This window comes from Brassica napus, unplaced genomic scaffold (assembly GCF_020379485.1).
Source record: "Brassica napus cultivar Da-Ae unplaced genomic scaffold, Da-Ae ScsIHWf_1332;HRSCAF=1901, whole genome shotgun sequence".
In the NCBI taxonomy this organism is placed as follows: Eukaryota; Viridiplantae; Streptophyta; class Magnoliopsida; order Brassicales; family Brassicaceae; genus Brassica; species Brassica napus.
Genome location: NW_026014749.1, coordinates 105,473 through 127,381, shown reverse-complemented (window position 1 = coordinate 127,381; position 21,909 = coordinate 105,473). Strand labels below are relative to the sequence as shown.

The following is a 21,909-nucleotide window of genomic DNA, read 5'->3' as shown; positions in this document are numbered from 1 at the left end:
TGTTCATTACAATGAGGCTGCCTCTTTATTTATAGAGGAGAGCCTTAGGTTTTACAGCAGCAGCAAAGTGTTCTGATCTTGAAGGAATGCACTCGAAGGTTGGTGAAAAGCTCTTTGATGTGACCTTGTTAGTAACTCATCAATCGATCATCTTTTTATAGAGGAGAGCCTTAGAAAATCTCCCAAGGAATGCACTCGAAGGTTGGTGAAAAGGATAAACTTTGACCATCTCTACCATCGATAGAAAGTAAAGAGAAAAAGAAAACTGCAGAGAGTTGCAGAGAATCAGAAAAGGAAAATAGGTTCCCAAAACAGAGAGAGAAGAATTGAATCGACAAACCCCTTTGATTAGAAGCCCTCAAGCTGCTCTGATACCACTTAATAGCTTCCTGGTCAAGGAAGAACCCTAGGATGCTCTTGAGGGTCGATCTGGTATTGATTTGGTGGTGATGGATCAGGTTACTAACACTGATGGAAAGATGATCGATTGATGAGTTGATAGAAAGGGGATTGGTGATCGATGGTAGAGATGGTTTCAGTGATGATCTGCGGAATGATCAGGCACTGATTGGGATGATCTTAGTCCGTGAGAGGCAGCCCCACTAGTGAACAAGATCAAGGCTTAAGGAAGATCACTCTTCTAGCCAAATTCGATGTCCAAAAACTGAACAAAGGAATCACAAGTTTAGAGAGAATTTTTGATAACAAAAGTGATTGATTTTATTCAGATCTTGCAGAGAGTTTAAGTAGAAAGAAAGGAAAGCAAAGAGTCACCAAGGACTTGTAGTTTTCGAAAATATCTTAAGTAAAACTAGGTAGTGTTGAAGATTGAACAATTGAATATCTTCAAGGCTTCTTTGACTTGGTTTTCTTCAGATGTCGAGATTGGTTTAGTGTAAACCAATCTGAGAATTGCCTCCTTTAATTGTCTTGTCTTTGATCTGGTTATTGGCCCATTGGAGAAAGAGAATGGGTCTCGTGCTGAGTTAAATCCAATTGAACTCCCATCCAGCTCCTTGTGTCCAATTGTAGTGTTTGTCTCATCCAGCTCCTCTTCACTGTCACTCTCTTCCAGCTCTTCATGCGCAAGATCAGCTACTGGTTCAGTCAAGCTCACATCATCCCCTCCTCCTTTAAAAGGATTTGTCCTCAAATCCAAATCATCTGCACGAAAAGGGATCAAGTCAGCAACATTGAAAGTAGAACTTATAGAATACTTACCTTGAAGATCAATCTTGTAAGCATTGTTGTTGATCCGTTCAAGCACAGTGAAAGGTCCATCTGTCCTTGGCATCAGTTTAGACTTTCTTTCTTCAGGAAACCTCTCCTTTCTCAAGTGAATCCATACAAGATCTCCTGGTTCCAGCAACAGCTCATGTCTCTTCTTGTTTGCTTGCTTTTCATACTCCTTGGTCCTCTTCTCAATGTTCTTCTTTACCTGTTCATGCAATGAAACAACAAACTCGGCTTTTGCCTTGCCATCAAGATTAGTTTGCTCATTGTATGGTAAAGGCATGAGGTCCAAAGGAGTCAAAGGATTGAATCCATAAACAATCTGAAAAGGTGAGAACTTTGTAGCACTATGCACAGAATGGTTATAAGCAAACTCCACATGAGGAATACAATCTTCCCAAGTTTTGATGTTCTTTTTAATCACAGCACGCAAGAGAGCAGACAAAGATCTGTTAACTACTTCAGTTTGTCCATCAGTTTGAGGATGACAAGTAGTAGAGAACTTCAACTTTGTTCCAAGTTTAGACCACAATGTTCTCCAGAAATGACTAAGAAATTTAGTATCCCTATCAGACACTATTGATCTAGGCATGCCATGCAAACGAACAACCTCTCTAAAGAAAAGTTCAGCAACCATCAAGGCATCATCAGTTTTGTGACATGGAATGAAATGTGCCATTTTTGAGAACCTATCAACAACTACAAAGATTGAATCTCTGCCCTTTCTAGTCCTAGGCAAACCAAGCACAAAATCCATAGATATATCAATCCATGGAGCATCAGGAATGGGAAGAGGAGTATACAAACCTTGAGGTCGGGCCTTGGCTTTGGCTTGGGTGCAAGTAACACATCTGCTGCATACTCTCTCCACATCTCTTCTCATGGCCGGCCAGTAAAAGTGCTCTTTCAGGTGGGCGAGTGTCTTGGCAACTCCAAAATGCCCCATCAATCCTCCTCCATGTGCTTCCCTAACATACAACTCTCTCAAAGAACAGTTAGGTAAACAAAGTCGATTTTCATAGAAAAGAAAACCCTCAACTTGATAAAACTTTCCACTGGTATGTTTCTTGCTTTCTTCAAATTGAACTTTAAAATCTTGATCATCTTCATAATAAGACTTTATTTGTTCAAAACCTAACAGCTTAGCTTCCATAGAAGTGAAAAGAGTATACCTTCTGGAGAGTGCATCAGCCACAATGTTTTCTTTACCTTGTTTATAGTGAATCACATAAGGAAAGGTTTCCAAGAACTCTACCCATCTGGCGTGTCTCTTGTTGAGCTTGTGCTGTCCCTTCAGGTGTTTCAAGGACTCATGATCAGTGTGTATAACAAACTCCTTTGGCCAGAGATAGTGCTGCCAAGTTTGGAGTGCTCTAATCAAAGCATAGAGTTCCTTGTCATAAGTTGGGTAGTTCAGCATGGCTCCACTTAGTTTCTCACTGAAATATGCTATGGGTCTCTTCTCCTGCATCAGCACAGCTCCAATACCTACACCAGAAGCATCACATTCAATTTCAAAGGTCTTAGTAAAATCTGGAAGAACTAGCAAAGGAGCATTAGTCAACTTCCCTTTCAGGTTTTGAAAAGCCTCCTCTTGCGCCTTCTCCCACTTGAAACCCACATCCTTCTTGATGACTTCAGTGAGTGGTGCAGCTATGGTGCTAAAATCCTTCACAAATCTTCTATAAAAGCCGGCAAGACCATGGAAACTTCTCACCTCGCTCACACTCTTAGGACTAGGCCAGTCTCGGATAGCTCTAACCTTTTCCTCATCCACTCTGATTCCCTGTGCTGTTACAACAAATCCTAGAAAAACAAGGTGATCTGTCCCAAAAGTGCATTTCTTAAAGTTAGCAAACAAGGATTCTTTCCTAAGCACTTCTAACACAGATTTCAAGTGATGCACATGCTCAGCCATACTCTTGCTGTAGATCAAAATATCATCAAAATAAACTACAACAAAGTGTCCTATAAAAGACCTCAAGACATGGTTCATCAACCTCATGAAAGTGCTAGGGGCATTGGTAAGACCAAATGGCATAACAAGCCACTCATACAGACCATGTTTAGTTTTAAAGGCTGTTTTCCATTCATCCCCTTCTTTCATCCTAATCTGATGATATCCACTTTTTAAATCTACCTTAGAGAACACACAAGAACCATGTAGCTCATCCAACATATCATCAAGTCTAGGAATAGGATGTCTGTACTTTACAGTGATATTGTTGATGGCTCTGCAATCTACACACATGCGCCAGCTTCCATCCTTCTTAGGCACAAGGAGCACTGGTACTGCACAAGGGCTCATGCTCTCTCGGATATGTCCTTTCTCAATGAGCTCATCTACTTGCTTCTGTAGCTCTTTTGTTTCTTCAGGGTTGGTTCTATAGGCAGGGCGGTTTGGGAGAGAAGCTCCAGGGACCAAGTCTATTTGGTGTTCAATCCCACGCATGGGAGGAAGTCCTTTTGGGCTCTCGTCTGGAAAGACATCACCATAGTCCTGCAAAAGAAACTCAAGTTCACTCGGTAGAACCGGTGCAGGGTCAGAAGAAGACATTAGGGCACCTTTAAAAACAAATAAAAGCATAGATTGTTGAAGACACAAAGCTTTCTTGATCTCACTACTCTTGGCTAAGAGATTAGTCTCCTTCTTTTGCTTGTCAGCTGGTTTCTCTTTAGCTTCTTGTCGCCTAAGTTTTAGTTGAAGTTGATCCTCATGTACCTCTTGTGGAGACAAAGGTGCCAGTACAATCTTCTTGTCTCTGTGGGTGAAGGAATGCCGGTTAGTGAACCCATCGTGAATGACTCTTCTATCATACTGCCAAGGCCTTCCCAACAAGATATGGCTAGAGTCCATGGGCAGAACATCACACACGATCTCATCTTGATATCTTCCAATGGTTATAGGAACCATTACTTGATCAGTGACCTTCAGCTCGCCCTCCTCATTCAACCATTGTAGAAGGTATGGCCTAGGATGCTTCCCTGTTTTCAATCCAAGCTTTTCTACAAGAGCTTCACTAGCAACATTAGTACAGCTTCCTCCATCTATAATCAAACTGCATACTTTTTCATAAACTATGCAACGAGTATGAAACAGATTCTCCCTTTGATTATCTTCATCTAGCTTGGATTGTACTGCCAATGATCTCCTTGTGACAAGTAGTTCTCCACGAACTGGATAGTCTATGGCTTCCTCTTCTTCTTCGGATATCACCTCACCACTGTCCAAGAGGATCATTGCTTTCTTGTTGGTGCACTCATTGGCATAGTGCCCAAAACCATGACATTTGAAGCACTTCACATCCCTGGATCTAGCAGCTGGTGCCTTTCCCTTGTCCTCATGCTCTTCCTTGGGTTTCACAAAAGACTTGTCATCTTTGGTAGTAGGCGCTTTGTAGTTGTTGCCATAGGATCCTTTGGTTGAGGACTTTCTCTTCAGTTGCTGCTCAATGAGGATTGCTTTGTGAAGCAATTCATAGATGTCCTCATACTCCTGCATCTCCAAGCGGTCCTGGATGTCTCTGTTAAGCCCAGCCTGAAATCGAGCCATAGTAGCTTCAGAAGCTTCTTCAACAGCCGCTTTGATCATGAGTATTTCCATCTCTTGATAGTAATCCTCCACGCCTTTGGTTCCTTGGGTAAGTCTCCTCAGCTTTTGATGAATCTCTCTACCATAGTGGTTTGGGACAAACCGCTTCTTCATGAGTGTCTTGAGCTCAAACCATGAAGCAACTGGCGGCTCTCCAGTCCTTCTCCTAGTAGTAACAATCTGATCCCACCAATGCAAAGCATACCCACTGAATTCTGTCACAGCAAGCTTCACCTTCTTTGTTTCTGAGTAGTGCTGGCAATCAAACACTCGCTCAATCTTCGTTTCCCATTCAAGATAAGCATCTGGATTGCTGGTTCCACTGAAGACTGGTATTCGAAGTTTGAGACTCCCAAGGTTATCATCTGGTCTGTTCCTTGCTGCATGGCGTGTAGGGGATCTTGCTTGGGAGGCTGCACGTCCTGTTCTCACTGATCTTGCTGATCCCACGGACCGTTCTCCATCAGTACTACGGCCAGAAGAAGTATCTTCATCCTCAGATTCGTCTCCTACTGCAGGTCGCTTGCCTCTCCTCTTTTCCCTAGCGGCTCTCCTAGCCTGTGAAGTTGTGCCAAAGACAGGGTTAGTAGAACGAGTAGCTCCAACAAATTCAAGTTTTTTATCCATCTCTTTCATGAGAGTAGCCATGATAGCATCTAGTTGTGCTTTATCCAGTCTAGCCACGGGCCTTTCTTTATCACTTTCAGACATGGTTTCCTGTTAAGACTTCAACAAGAAAAGTAAGTACACAATAGATATAGCCGAAGCCTCACTTAGTGTTTCTCTCAAGTGTTTCTCTCAATGATTTCTCAAGTGATTTTCTCAGTGATTCCAAGAGTTCAATGATCAGACAAACAAACTCAAAGCCAGAGAAGTAAAAATCCCAAAACCCCAAAGAAATAGATAGACAGATTTAAGAAATTTTGGTTTGCAAGGAGCTTTACCACCAGAGACTGGATTTCTCTTCAGTCTGGCTGGATTTCTCCTCAGCCCTAGTCGGATTTCTCCTCGACTTTCTTAGATACTTAGATCTCTTTTTTTTTTTTTTTTTTATACTGGTTGGCCCCCTTGCAGATACAACAGATAGAAAGTAAAGAGAAAAAGAAAACTGCAGAGAGTTGCAGAGAATCAGAAAAGGAAAATAGGTTCCCAAAACAGAGAGAGAAGAATTGAATCGACAAACCCCTTTGATTAGAAGCCCTCAAGCTGCTCTGATACCACTTAATAGCTTCCTGGTCAAGGAAGAACCCTAGGATGCTCTTGAGGGTCGATCTGGTATTGATTTGGTGGTGATGGATCAGGTTACTAACACTGATGGAAAGATGATCGATTGATGAGTTGATAGAAAGGGGATTGGTGATCGATGGTAGAGATGGTTTCAGTGATGATCTGCGGAATGATCAGGCACTGATTGGGATGATCTTAGTCCGTGAGAGGCAGCCCCACTAGTGAACAAGATCAAGGCTTAAGGAAGATCACTCTTCTAGCCAAATTCGATGTCCAAAAACTGAACAAAGGAATCACAAGTTTAGAGAGAATTTTTGATAACAAAAGTGATTGATTTTATTCAGATCTTGCAGAGAGTTTAAGTAGAAAGAAAGGAAAGCAAAGAGTCACCAAGGACTTGTAGTTTTCGAAAATATCTTAAGTAAAACTAGGTAGTGTTGAAGATTGAACAATTGAATATCTTCAAGGCTTCTTTGACTTGGTTTTCTTCAGATGTCGAGATTGGTTTAGTGTAAACCAATCTGAGAATTGCCTCCTTTAATTGTCTTGTCTTTGATCTGGTTATTGGCCCATTGGAGAAAGAGAATGGGTCTCGTGCTGAGTTAAATCCAATTGAACTCCCATCCAGCTCCTTGTGTCCAATTGTAGTGTTTGTCTCATCCAGCTCCTCTTCACTGTCACTCTCTTCCAGCTCTTCATGCGCAAGATCAGCTACTGGTTCAGTCAAGCTCACATCATCAAACCTAAGGCTTAGAAAGCAAATCAAAGATGTCGTATAATATATCAATAAATAATAGAAAATCTCCCAAGGAATGCACTCGAAGGTTGGTGAAAAGGATAAGCTTTGACCCAAAGATGGATTAAAGGAAAGGTGGATCGATGGTTCTTCAGTATAAGGCTGCGGAAGGCCAGATACTTGCTGGGTTGGTCTTAGTCCGTGAGAGGCAGCCCCACTAGTGAACAAGACCGTGCTTACGGAGATCACTCTCGTAGCATTACGATGTTCCAAAGAACAAAGGATTCAACAAATTTAAAAAGTAGATTTTTATTAAAAGGGTTGAATGAATCAAAACAATACAAAGCAAGCCTTTATATAATAGGCAATCTGTAGAATTAAATAATCTAGTCAATCCTTGAAACTATAAAGCTCTTAAAACTATGAAGACTTGACTAGGAATATTGACTTGACCAAAGACCAAGACTGTTGACTGAATTTTGGAAATTGTGTTCGCAGAATTCCTTGGCTGGTCGCATCCTTTTGCATGATCGACGGTCTCTGAATTGCCGTCAGATTGATATATTATACGACATTGGCTTGTATTTTCTTGGTGAGCCTTTCTTTTTTTTGGACTTCTCTTGATTTGCTTGTTCCTGAACAAGGTCACATCATCCCCTCCTCCTTCAAAAGGATTTGCCCTCAAATCCGACTTAATGTTTAGAACCTGTGACCGTGAGAGTCAGCCCCACTAGTGATCAAAACAGGTTGCTTTTGGAGAAGCAATCTCCTAGAGCCATTACGAGAGATGGAGGAGCAGTCTCGGTTTAACTTCAGATGGAATGATCTCTTGTTTTCTCGTGGATTTTTTTTTTTTTTTTTTTTGTAGAAGATGGAAAGATGAGAATGATGAATGACAGAAGTGAACACCGAACCCTCAAGTGTGCTCTGATACCAAATAATAGAAAATCTCCCAAGGAATGCACTCGAAGGTTGGTGAAAAGGATAAGCTTTGACCCAAAGATGGATTAAAGGAAAGGTGGATCGATGGTTCTTCAGTATAAGGCTGCGGAAGGCCAGATACTTGCTGGGTTGGTCTTAGTCCGTGAGAGGCAGCCCCACTAGTGAACAAGACCGTGCTTACGGAGATCACTCTCGTAGCATTACGATGTTCCAAAGAACAAAGGATTCAACAAATTTAAAAAGTAGATTTTTATTAAAAGGGTTGAATGAATCAAAACAATACAAAGCAAGCCTTTATATAATAGGCAATCTGTAGAATTAAATAATCTAGTCAATCCTTGAAACTATAAAGCTCTTAAAACTATGAAGACTTGACTAGGAATATTGACTTGACCAAAGACCAAGACTGTTGACTGAATTTTGGAAATTGTGTTCGCAGAATTCCTTGGCTGGTCGCATCCTTTTGCATGATCGACGGTCTCTGAATTGCCGTCAGATTGATATATTATACGACATTGGCTTGTATTTTCTTGGTGAGCCTTTCTTTTTTTTGGACTTCTCTTGATTTGCTTGTTCCTGAACAAGGTCACATCAAAGAGCTTTATAATAAATAAATGGTGGTGATGGATCAGGTTACTAACACTGATGGAAAGATGATCGATTGATGAGTTGATAGAAAGGGGATTGGTGATCGATGGTAGAGATGGTTTTCTGCTGCTGTAGAAACTCTCTGCTATAAATGGTGGTGATGGATCAACTCTCTGCAGTTTTCTTTTTCTCTTTTATTTATAGAGGAGAGCCTTAGAAAATCTCCCAAGGAATGCACTCGAAGGTTGGTGAAAAGGATAAACTTTGACCCAAAGATGGATTAAAGGAAAGGTGGATCGATGGTTCTTCAGTATAAGGCTGCGGAAGGCCAGATACTTGCTGGGTTGGTCTTAGTCCGTGAGAGGCAGCCCCACTAGTGAACAAGACCGTGCTTACGGAGATCACTCTCGTAGCATTACGATGTTCCAAAGAACAAAGGATTCAACAAATTTAAAAAGTAGATTTTTATTAAAAGGGTTGAATGAATAAAAACAATACAAAGCAAACTTTTATATAATAGGCAATCTGTAAAATTAAATAATCTAGTCAATCCTTGAAACTATAAAGATCTTAAAACTATGAAGACTTGACTAGGAATATTGACTTGACCAAAGACCAAGACTGTTGACTGAATTTTGGAAATTGTGTTCGCAGAATTCCTTGGCTGGTCGCATCCTTTTGCATGATCGACGGTCTCTGAATTGCCGTCAGATTGATATATTATACGACATTGGCTTGTATTTTCTTGGTGAGCCTTTCTTTTTTTTGGACATCTCTTGATTTGCTTGTTCCTGAACAAGGTCACATCATCCCCTCCTCCTTCAAAAGGATTTGCCCTCAAATCCGACATAATGTTTAGAACCTGTGACCGTGAGAGGCAGCCCCACTAGTGATCAAAACAGGTTGCTTTCGGAGAAGCAATCTCCTAGAGCCATTACGAGAGATGGAGGAGCAGTCTCGATTTAACTTCAGATGGAATGATCTCTTGTTTTCTCGTGGATTTTTTTTTTTTTTTTTTTGTAGAAGATGGAAAGATGAGAATGATGAATGACAGAAGTGAACACCGAACCATCGTAATGCTACCTTAATAGCTTCCTGGTCAAGGAAGAACCCTAGGATGCTCTTGAGGGTCGATCTGGTATTGATTTGGTGGTGATGGATCAGGTTACTAACACTGATGGAAAGATGATCGATTGATGAGTTGATAGAAAGGGGATTGGTGATCGATGGTAGAGATGGTTTCAGTGATGATCTGCGGAATGATCAGGCACTGATTGGGATGATCTTAGTCCGTGAGAGGCAGCCCCACTAGTGAACAAGATCAAGGCTTAAGGAAGATCACTCTTCTAGCCAAATTCGATGTCCAAAAACTGAACAAAGGAATCACAAGTTTAGAGAGAATTTTTGATAACAAAAGTGATTGATTTTATTCAGATCTTGCAGAGAGTTTAAGTAGAAAGAAAGGAAAGCAAAGAGTCACCAAGGACTTGTAGTTTTCGAAAATATCTTAAGTAAAACTAGGTAGTGTTGAAGATTGAACAATTGAATATCTTCAAGGCTTCTTTGACTTGGTTTTCTTCAGATGTCGAGATTGGTTTAGTGTAAACCAATCTGAGAATTGCCTCCTTTAATTGTCTTGTCTTTGATCTGGTTATTGGCCCATTGGAGAAAGAGAATGGGTCTCGTGCTGAGTTAAATCCAATTGAACTCCCATCCAGCTCCTTGTGTCCAATTGTAGTGTTTGTCTCATCCAGCTCCTCTTCACTGTCACTCTCTTCCAGCTCTTCATGCGCAAGATCAGCTACTGGTTCAGTCAAGCTCACATCATCCCCTCCTCCTTTAAAAGGATTTGTCCTCAAATCCAAATCATCTGCACGAAAAGGGATCAAGTCAGCAACATTGAAAGTAGAACTTATAGAATACTTACCTTGAAGATCAATCTTGTAAGCATTGTTGTTGATCCGTTCAAGCACAGTGAAAGGTCCATCTGTCCTTGGCATCAGTTTAGACTTTCTTTCTTCAGGAAACCTCTCCTTTCTCAAGTGAATCCATACAAGATCTCCTGGTTCCAGCAACAGCTCATGTCTCTTCTTGTTTGCTTGCTTTTCATACTCCTTGGTCCTCTTCTCAATGTTCTTCTTTACCTGTTCATGCAATGAAACAACAAACTCGGCTTTTGCCTTGCCATCAAGATTAGTTTGCTCATTGTATGGTAAAGGCATGAGGTCCAAAGGAGTCAAAGGATTGAATCCATAAACAATCTGAAAAGGTGAGAACTTTGTAGCACTATGCACAGAATGGTTATAAGCAAACTCCACATGAGGAATACAATCTTCCCAAGTTTTGATGTTCTTTTTAATCACAGCACGCAAGAGAGCAGACAAAGATCTGTTAACTACTTCAGTTTGTCCATCAGTTTGAGGATGACAAGTAGTAGAGAACTTCAACTTTGTTCCAAGTTTAGACCACAATGTTCTCCAGAAATGACTAAGAAATTTAGTATCCCTATCAGACACTATTGATCTAGGCATGCCATGCAAACGAACAACCTCTCTAAAGAAAAGTTCAGCAACCATCAAGGCATCATCAGTTTTGTGACATGGAATGAAATGTGCCATTTTTGAGAACCTATCAACAACTACAAAGATTGAATCTCTGCCCTTTCTAGTCCTAGGCAAACCAAGCACAAAATCCATAGATATATCAATCCATGGAGCATCAGGAATGGGAAGAGGAGTATACAAACCTTGAGGTCGGGCCTTGGCTTTGGCTTGGGTGCAAGTAACACATCTGCTGCATACTCTCTCCACATCTCTTCTCATGGCCGGCCAGTAAAAGTGCTCTTTCAGGTGGGCGAGTGTCTTGGCAACTCCAAAATGCCCCATCAATCCTCCTCCATGTGCTTCCCTAACATACAACTCTCTCAAAGAACAGTTAGGTAAACAAAGTCGATTTTCATAGAAAAGAAAACCCTCAACTTGATAAAACTTTCCACTGGTATGTTTCTTGCTTTCTTCAAATTGAACTTTAAAATCTTGATCATCTTCATAATAAGACTTTATTTGTTCAAAACCTAACAGCTTAGCTTCCATAGAAGTGAAAAGAGTATACCTTCTGGAGAGTGCATCAGCCACAATGTTTTCTTTACCTTGTTTATAGTGAATCACATAAGGAAAGGTTTCCAAGAACTCTACCCATCTGGCGTGTCTCTTGTTGAGCTTGTGCTGTCCCTTCAGGTGTTTCAAGGACTCATGATCAGTGTGTATAACAAACTCCTTTGGCCAGAGATAGTGCTGCCAAGTTTGGAGTGCTCTAATCAAAGCATAGAGTTCCTTGTCATAAGTTGGGTAGTTCAGCATGGCTCCACTTAGTTTCTCACTGAAATATGCTATGGGTCTCTTCTCCTGCATCAGCACAGCTCCAATACCTACACCAGAAGCATCACATTCAATTTCAAAGGTCTTAGTAAAATCTGGAAGAACTAGCAAAGGAGCATTAGTCAACTTCCCTTTCAGGTTTTGAAAAGCCTCCTCTTGCGCCTTCTCCCACTTGAAACCCACATCCTTCTTGATGACTTCAGTGAGTGGTGCAGCTATGGTGCTAAAATCCTTCACAAATCTTCTATAAAAGCCGGCAAGACCATGGAAACTTCTCACCTCGCTCACACTCTTAGGACTAGGCCAGTCTCGGATAGCTCTAACCTTTTCCTCATCCACTCTGATTCCCTGTGCTGTTACAACAAATCCTAGAAAAACAAGGTGATCTGTCCCAAAAGTGCATTTCTTAAAGTTAGCAAACAAGGATTCTTTCCTAAGCACTTCTAACACAGATTTCAAGTGATGCACATGCTCAGCCATACTCTTGCTGTAGATCAAAATATCATCAAAATAAACTACAACAAAGTGTCCTATAAAAGACCTCAAGACATGGTTCATCAACCTCATGAAAGTGCTAGGGGCATTGGTAAGACCAAATGGCATAACAAGCCACTCATACAGACCATGTTTAGTTTTAAAGGCTGTTTTCCATTCATCCCCTTCTTTCATCCTAATCTGATGATATCCACTTTTTAAATCTACCTTAGAGAACACACAAGAACCATGTAGCTCATCCAACATATCATCAAGTCTAGGAATAGGATGTCTGTACTTTACAGTGATATTGTTGATGGCTCTGCAATCTACACACATGCGCCAGCTTCCATCCTTCTTAGGCACAAGGAGCACTGGTACTGCACAAGGGCTCATGCTCTCTCGGATATGTCCTTTCTCAATGAGCTCATCTACTTGCTTCTGTAGCTCTTTTGTTTCTTCAGGGTTGGTTCTATAGGCAGGGCGGTTTGGGAGAGAAGCTCCAGGGACCAAGTCTATTTGGTGTTCAATCCCACGCATGGGAGGAAGTCCTTTTGGGCTCTCGTCTGGAAAGACATCACCATAGTCCTGCAAAAGAAACTCAAGTTCACTCGGTAGAACCGGTGCAGGGTCAGAAGAAGACATTAGGGCACCTTTAAAAACAAATAAAAGCATAGATTGTTGAAGACACAAAGCTTTCTTGATCTCACTACTCTTGGCTAAGAGATTAGTCTCCTTCTTTTGCTTGTCAGCTGGTTTCTCTTTAGCTTCTTGTCGCCTAAGTTTTAGTTGAAGTTGATCCTCATGTACCTCTTGTGGAGACAAAGGTGCCAGTACAATCTTCTTGTCTCTGTGGGTGAAGGAATGCCGGTTAGTGAACCCATCGTGAATGACTCTTCTATCATACTGCCAAGGCCTTCCCAACAAGATATGGCTAGAGTCCATGGGCAGAACATCACACACGATCTCATCTTGATATCTTCCAATGGTTATAGGAACCATTACTTGATCAGTGACCTTCAGCTCGCCCTCCTCATTCAACCATTGTAGAAGGTATGGCCTAGGATGCTTCCCTGTTTTCAATCCAAGCTTTTCTACAAGAGCTTCACTAGCAACATTAGTACAGCTTCCTCCATCTATAATCAAACTGCATACTTTTTCATAAACTATGCAACGAGTATGAAACAGATTCTCCCTTTGATTATCTTCATCTAGCTTGGATTGTACTGCCAATGATCTCCTTGTGACAAGTAGTTCTCCACGAACTGGATAGTCTATGGCTTCCTCTTCTTCTTCGGATATCACCTCACCACTGTCCAAGAGGATCATTGCTTTCTTGTTGGTGCACTCATTGGCATAGTGCCCAAAACCATGACATTTGAAGCACTTCACATCCCTGGATCTAGCAGCTGGTGCCTTTCCCTTGTCCTCATGCTCTTCCTTGGGTTTCACAAAAGACTTGTCATCTTTGGTAGTAGGCGCTTTGTAGTTGTTGCCATAGGATCCTTTGGTTGAGGACTTTCTCTTCAGTTGCTGCTCAATGAGGATTGCTTTGTGAAGCAATTCATAGATGTCCTCATACTCCTGCATCTCCAAGCGGTCCTGGATGTCTCTGTTAAGCCCAGCCTGAAATCGAGCCATAGTAGCTTCAGAAGCTTCTTCAACAGCCGCTTTGATCATGAGTATTTCCATCTCTTGATAGTAATCCTCCACGCCTTTGGTTCCTTGGGTAAGTCTCCTCAGCTTTTGATGAATCTCTCTACCATAGTGGTTTGGGACAAACCGCTTCTTCATGAGTGTCTTGAGCTCAAACCATGAAGCAACTGGCGGCTCTCCAGTCCTTCTCCTAGTAGTAACAATCTGATCCCACCAATGCAAAGCATACCCACTGAATTCTGTCACAGCAAGCTTCACCTTCTTTGTTTCTGAGTAGTGCTGGCAATCAAACACTCGCTCAATCTTCGTTTCCCATTCAAGATAAGCATCTGGATTGCTGGTTCCACTGAAGACTGGTATTCGAAGTTTGAGACTCCCAAGGTTATCATCTGGTCTGTTCCTTGCTGCATGGCGTGTAGGGGATCTTGCTTGGGAGGCTGCACGTCCTGTTCTCACTGATCTTGCTGATCCCACGGACCGTTCTCCATCAGTACTACGGCCAGAAGAAGTATCTTCATCCTCAGATTCGTCTCCTACTGCAGGTCGCTTGCCTCTCCTCTTTTCCCTAGCGGCTCTCCTAGCCTGTGAAGTTGTGCCAAAGACAGGGTTAGTAGAACGAGTAGCTCCAACAAATTCAAGTTTTTTATCCATCTCTTTCATGAGAGTAGCCATGATAGCATCTAGTTGTGCTTTATCCAGTCTAGCCACGGGCCTTTCTTTATCACTTTCAGACATGGTTTCCTGTTAAGACTTCAACAAGAAAAGTAAGTACACAATAGATATAGCCGAAGCCTCACTTGGTGTTTCTCTCAAGTGTTTCTCTCAATGATTTCTCAAGTGATTTTCTCAGTGATTCCAAGAGTTCAATGATCAGACAAACAAACTCAAAGCCAGAGAAGTAAAAATCCCAAAACCCCAAAGAAATAGATAGACAGATTTAAGAAATTTTGGTTTGCAAGGAGCTTTACCACCAGAGACTGGATTTCTCTTCAGTCTGGCTGGATTTCTCCTCAGCCCTAGTCGGATTTCTCCTCGACTTTCTTAGATACTTAGATCTCTTTTTTTTTTTTTTTTTTATACTGGTTGGCCCCCTTGCAGATACAACAGATAGAAAGTAAAGAGAAAAAGAAAACTGCAGAGAGTTGCAGAGAATCAGAAAAGGAAAATAGGTTCCCAAAACAGAGAGAGAAGAATTGAATCGACAAACCCCTTTGATTAGAAGCCCTCAAGCTGCTCTGATACCACTTAATAGAAAATCTCCCAAGGAATGCACTCGAAGGTTGGTGAAAAGGATAAACTTTGACCCAAAGATGGATTAAAGGAAAGGTGGATCGATGGTTCTTCAGTATAAGGCTGCGGAAGGCCAGATACTTGCTGGGTTGGTCTTAGTCCGTGAGAGGCAGCCCCACTAGTGAACAAGACCGTGCTTACGGAGATCACTCTCGTAGCATTACGATGTTCCAAAGAACAAAGGATTCAACAAATTTAAAAAGTAGATTTTTATTAAAAGGGTTGAATGAATAAAAACAATACAAAGCAAACTTTTATATAATAGGCAATCTGTAAAATTAAATAATCTAGTCAATCCTTGAAACTATAAAGATCTTAAAACTATGAAGACTTGACTAGGAATATTGACTTGACCAAAGACCAAGACTGTTGACTGAATTTTGGAAATTGTGTTCGCAGAATTCCTTGGCTGGTCGCATCCTTTTGCATGATCGACGGTCTCTGAATTGCCGTCAGATTGATATATTATACGACATTGGCTTGTATTTTCTTGGTGAGTGATATGATCATGGACCAGCCAGCTGATGGAGATAGAGATGGCGAGTTTAGAGATGAACCAGCTAAAGAAGATGAGGTCTTATCCATTCTTAAAGGTCCCATGACTCGAGCCAGAGCTAGGAAACTCAAAGAAGCTATTGGAGGACTAATCAGGAAGTCCTTGGAGCAAGAAGAATGTCTTGGAGGAAGCTTGATACTTCAAGATACGCTTATCACCATTCAAGCCATCTTACCATCAAGTTGAGTATCATCTAGGCTAGCAAGCTATGTGTGCTCTTTTCCTATCATTGTTTTTGTCCCATTGGGTTTTGCAATGATAGGTTTTTAACGAGGCCATAGTCTTGCTATCTTATCACCTAGTTGATACTCTCGGACCAAACCACATGAAGAACCTTATGCTATCTTTACTTCTAAGTATTTATGTCTTTCATTTTCGAAAACTCTATCTAAGTTGTGTCTTTACTTCTACATTAATTGGAGGAGCCTGTTCCTTTAATTTCGAAATGCTTGGAGCCTGTTCCAAGCCTTTCACTATATATATGTGTAACTCGGCAACCCTAGCATCTATCAAGTTTTCTTTCATTTAAACCTTTGTGTTTTCTTCTCCCTTGCTTTCACGAGTTAAGAGAGTGTCTGGTGAGTAGTATCCAGTCTGTTGGTGTGTAATATCCAACGCCCAAGGGCTTTAGAAAGGTGTGTCATATCCGATCTAAGCCTAGGAGTATCAAGGAGCCTTTCCGCAGCCTCTTGTGTCACCATTCGATCCACAACCTTGATAAACTTGAGTCTTTGATTCGTTTATGCAAGGATCTATCCAAACCATCCAGAGAAGGGTCCTAGGATCTCATTAAGTGGTATCAGAGCACTCTGGAAGGGGAGTTTCGATTTCTCTTTTGCGATTTCTTAAGATCTACTCTTTGTCGATTCATATTTTGTTGATCAATCGGTTCTTGTGTGTTTATTCTCATTTGATCTGCTTGTTTCATTATCAGGATTGCTAGATCTGATTGTTTCGTATCTCATATTGATAGATCTAAGAATTTCGATCAAGTTTTGAACAAAAACCTTTTCACATTCTTGTCGATTACGTTATCGTTTTACTTGATCCGAAAGTTTCTTGTGATTGTGTGACTCGATCTGTTGTTAAGATCATAGATCAGGATTTGATTACCTCATTTCATCATCCGTTGAATCTGATCTGTTAGTGTTTCAATTTCGAAAGATAGAATTCAAATCGTCGCGTGTTGATCAAGTATCTTCATTTGCCGCTTTGTTTGAAAAACCTTGTTTCCTTATTTGAATCTTGAGTTCTGAATTCTTTTGAACTACTTACTGGTTCAAGTTTTTCGTGTATCAGGAAGCAATGGGGTCTGAGGAAGATGATGAAACCTTTGTGCGAAGGAATAGGTTGCTGCAAGAAGCAATCACCAAACAAGTGATGGAAGCGATGGTGAAGTTACTGGAAGAGAAATATGATCAGAGACCGCATGATGGGCAAGGACAAGCATCTGGTTCAAGACATGAGCCAAGAAGAAACAGACAAGGTCAGCGTGAGCATGCTGGATCAGAAGAGACTGATAACTTCTATGAGAGAAGTAGCCATAGCTCCGGTTCAAGACGTAGCAGTAGAAGATCTCGACGTGATCATGAGGGCCGGAGGCATAGACGCAATGAGCTATCAGGATTAAAGCTTAAGATCCCTCCTTTCCATGGTAAAGCTGATCCAGATGCCTATCTTGAGTGGGAGAAGAAGATCGAACTCGTGTTCAACTGTCAGCATTACTCAGAGACTAAGAAGATTCAAGTAGCTGCTACCGAGTTCAATGACTATGCATTGAGCTGGTGGGATCAGTTGGTTACAAACAAGAGGCGCAATGGTGAATTTCCCATTGAAACATGGGCAGAGATGAAAGCTGTGATGCGCAAGAGGTTTGTACCAAGCCATTATCACCGTGATCTTCATCAAAAGCTGAGACTACTCACACAAGGATCAAAGTCTGTAGAGGAATACTTTCAAGAGATGGAGTTGCTTATGCTAAGAGCTTGTGTATCTGAGGACAGTGAAGCAACCATGGCACGATTTCTTGGTGGACTCAACCGTGAGATACAAGATAGAGTGGAGATGCAACACTACTTGGAAATAGAGGAGATGCTACACAAAGCTATCTTGGTGGAACAACAAGTTAAGAGAAGAAGTCATGCGCGTGGCAGCTATGGTTCCAATAGATACCAGACCTCTAAGGAAGATAAGCCGAGCTATCAAAAGGAGAGCAAGCCACAGCCAAAAGAAGAAGCCAAGTCTAGTAGCATCTACAACAAAGATAAGGGGAAAGTGGAAGCTACAAGCTCGCGTGCAAGAGATGTGAAGTGTTTTAAGTGCCAAGGACGTGGTCACTATGCTAATGAGTGTACCAATAAACGTGTGATGATCCTTCATGCTAATGGAGAGTATGAATCTGCTGATGAGGAGACAGAGGCCGAAGAAGATCACAGTTCAGAAGAGGAGTATGTTGCCAATCCGGTCGCTGGAAGGTTGCTAGTTGCTAGAAGAACCTTGAGTCTTCAAAGCAAGACCGAAGAAATGGAGCAAAGAGAGAATCTCTTCTATACTAGATGTCTAGTGCAAGGAAAGGTCTGTAGTCTTATTGTGGATGGAGGCAGTTGTGTCAACGTTGCGAGTGAGACTATGGTTAAAAAGTTGGGTTTAAGGGTCCAAAAGCATCCTAAACCATATAGACTCCAATGGCTCAATGAAGAGGGCGAGATGAGAGTATCTACTCAGGTTATGGTTCCCTTAGCCATTGGTAAATATGAAGATGAGATTCTTTGTGATGTGTTGCCTATGGAAGCTGGACACATTCTCCTTGGAAGGCCGTGGCAATCAGATAGACGTGTGATACATGATGGGTATGCCAACAAGCACACCTTTGAGTTTAAAGGGAGAAAGACAGTTCTTGTGCCTATGACTCCTAAGGAAGTTCAGATTGATCAGCTTCAGCTACAAAAGAAGAAAGAGATAGATCTTCCCGCTGAATCAACAAAGCAACTAAACTTCTATGCCAAGTCTGGTGATGTTAAAAGATCTCTCTGCTCTAATCTTCCTATCCTTTTGTTTATCTATAAGGAATCCCTCTTGACTACTACTAACATTGCACCGGAGTATCCGAGTGAACTTGTCAATCTCTTACAGGAATATCAAGATGTTTTTCCAGAAGATAGTCCCAATGGACTACCACCAGTGCGAGGGATTGAGCACCAAATTGATTTTGTGCCCGGTTCTACACTTCCCAATAGGCCAGCATACAGAACCAATCCGGTGGAGACCAAAGAACTACAAAGGCAAGTGGAGGAACTGATGGAGAAAGGGCATATCCGAGAGAGCATGAGTCCTTGTGCTGTGCCAGTGCTACTTGTGCCCAAGAAAGATGGAAGCTGGCGCATGTGTGTTGACTGCAGAGCCATCAACAATATCACTGTAAAGTATCGCCATCCTATTCCTAGATTAGATGATATGCTTGATGAATTGCATGGTTCTTGCATATTTTCTAAGATTGATTTGAAAAGTGGATACCATCAGATTAGGATGAAAGAAGGAGATGAATGGAAAACTGCATTCAAAACTAAACATGGTCTATATGAGTGGTTAGTCATGCCATTTGGATTAACCAATGCACCTAGTACATTCATGAGATTAATGAATCATGTTCTTAGATCATTCATTGGCATATTTGTTGTGGTATACTTTGATGACATCCTTGTATACAGTAAGAGCTTTAATGATCATATAGAACATCTTAGAGCTGTTCTTGATGTGCTTAGAAAGGAATCTCTTTTTGCTAACCTTAAGAAGTGTACTTTTGGAACGGATCACTTGGTCTTTTTAGGCTTTATTGTGGGTGCAGATGGGGTTAAAGTTGATCCGGAGAAAGTGAGAGCAATTCAAGAATGGCCAATTCCAAAAACTATAAGTGAAGTAAGGAGCTTCCACGGCCTTGCTGGCTTCTACCGACGGTTTGTGAAAGACTTTAGCACCATAGCAGCCCCATTGACTGAGGTGATCAAGAAAGAAGTTGGATTCAAATGGGGAGAAGCACAAGAACTTGCCTTTCAATGCCTAAAAGAGAAGCTTACTAATGCCCCTCTTCTTATACTTCCTGATTTCAATAAAACGTTTGAAATTGAATGTGATGCCTCAGGAATTGGAATTGGTGCTGTTCTTATGCAGGAGAAGAGACCCATAGCTTATTTCAGTGAGAAGCTTGGAGGCGCCACTCTCAACTATGCAACTTATGATAAGGAATTGTATGCCTTGGTGAGAGCCTTGCAGACTTGGCAGCATTACTTGTGGCCCAAGGAGTTTGTGATACACACGGATCATGAGTCTCTCAAGTACTTGAAAGGACAGAACAAGCTCAGCAAGAGACACGCAAGATGGGTAGAATTCATAGAAACCTTTCCTTATGTCATCAAGTACAAACAAGGTAAAGAAAACATAGTTGCTGATGCACTATCTCGAAGGTATGTTCTCTTGAACACTCTTGATGCTAAGCTATTAGGTTTCGAGCAGATTAAAGAAATGTATGAATCTGATCCAGATTTTAAAGAAGCTTATAACTCTTGTGAGAAATTTGCTGTTGGACATTATTTTAGACATGATGGATTCCTCTTTTATGATAATAGACTGTGTGTGCCTAATTGTTCTTTGAGAGACTTGTTTGTTAGGGAATCTCATGGAGGAAGTCTCATGGGTCACTTTGGTATTGCAAAGACTCTTAAAACTTTGCAGGATCATTTCTTTTGGCCTCGGATGAAAAGAGATGTGGAGAAACTATGTGAGAGATGTGCAACTTGCAAACAAGCCAAGTCTAAGGTTCAGTCTCACGGTTTGTATACTCCTCTCCCTATACCTTATCATCCTTGGAATGACATATCTATGGATTTCATTGTTGGATTGCCTAGAACTAGGACTGGGAAGGATTCTATCTTTGTTGTTGTTGACAGGTTCTCAAAAATGGCACATTTCATAGCATGTCACAAAACTGATGATGCATTGCATGTAGCTAATCTGTTCTTTAAGGAGATTGTGCGTTTACATGGCATGCCTAGAACCATAGTTTCTGATAGAGATACTAAGTTTCTTAGTTATTTTTGGAAAACTCTTTGGTCTAAGCTAGGCACTAAGTTGTTGTTCTCCACTACTTGTCATCCGCAAACTGATGGACAGACTGAAGTAGTTAATAGAACTCTAGGAACACTCTTGCGTGCATTCATTAAAAAGAATCTGAAATCTTGGGAAGACTATCTGCCACATTGTGAATTTGCATATAATCATGCTGTGCATTCTGCTTCTAAGTTTTCACCCTTTGAAATTGTTTATGGGTTCAATCCCACCTCTCCTTTGGATTTAATTCCTTTACCTGAGTGTGAAAGGGTCAGTTTGGATGGCAAAAAGAAGGCAGAGATGGTGAAACAACTCCACGAGCAAGCTAGGCTCAACATTGAAGAGAAAACTAAGCAGTATGTCAAGCATGCCAACAAAGGAAGGCGTGAGATGGTCTTTAAGGAGGGTGATAAAGTTTGGGTTCATTTGAGAAAAGAGAGGTTTCCTAATGAGAGGAAGTCAAAGCTTATGCCAAGAATTGATGGACCTTTTGAGATCACAAAGAAGATCAGCAACAATGCCTACAAGATTGATCTCCAAGGTAAGTATGATGTAAGTAATAGCTTCAATGTTACTGACTTGATCCCTTTTATTGCAGATGAACCTGATTTGAGGTCAAATCCTTTTCAAGAGGGAGGGGATGATATGATCATGGACCAGCCAGCTGATGGAGATAGAGATGGCGAGTTTAGAGATGAACCAGCTAAAGAAGATGAGGTCTTATCCATTCTTAAAGGTCCCATGACTCGAGCCAGAGCTAGGAAACTCAAAGAAGCTATTGGAGGACTAATCAGGAAGTCCTTGGAGCAAGAAGAATGTCTTGGAGGAAGCTTGATACTTCAAGATACGCTTATCACCATTCAAGCCATCTTACCATCAAGTTGAGTATCATCTAGGCTAGCAAGCTATGTGTGCTCTTTTCCTATCATTGTTTTTGTCCCATTGGGTTTTGCAATGATAGGTTTTTAACGAGGCCATAGTCTTGCTATCTTATCACCTAGTTGATACTCTCGGACCAAACCACATGAAGAACCTTATGCTATCTTTACTTCTAAGTATTTATGTCTTTCATTTTCGAAAACTCTATCTAAGTTGTGTCTTTACTTCTACATTAATTGGAGGAGCCTGTTCCTTT

The 21,909-nt window shown here is 41.3% G+C and overlaps 1 protein-coding gene across 1 annotated transcript; it reads left to right on the top strand.

The window, feature by feature from the left end:
- Positions 1–17,399: 17,399 nt before the first annotated feature.
- On the top strand, positions 17,400–21,581 carry LOC106372996 (the record flags this gene model as incomplete). The annotated part of the gene is made up of 6 exons (XM_048771924.1): positions 17,400–18,506; positions 18,804–19,050; positions 19,498–20,131; positions 20,264–21,036; positions 21,190–21,315; positions 21,373–21,581. Coding segments are annotated over 6 exons (3,096 nt in total), but the record flags the coding sequence as incomplete, so codon positions are not given.
- Positions 21,582–21,909: the final 328 nt, after the last annotated feature.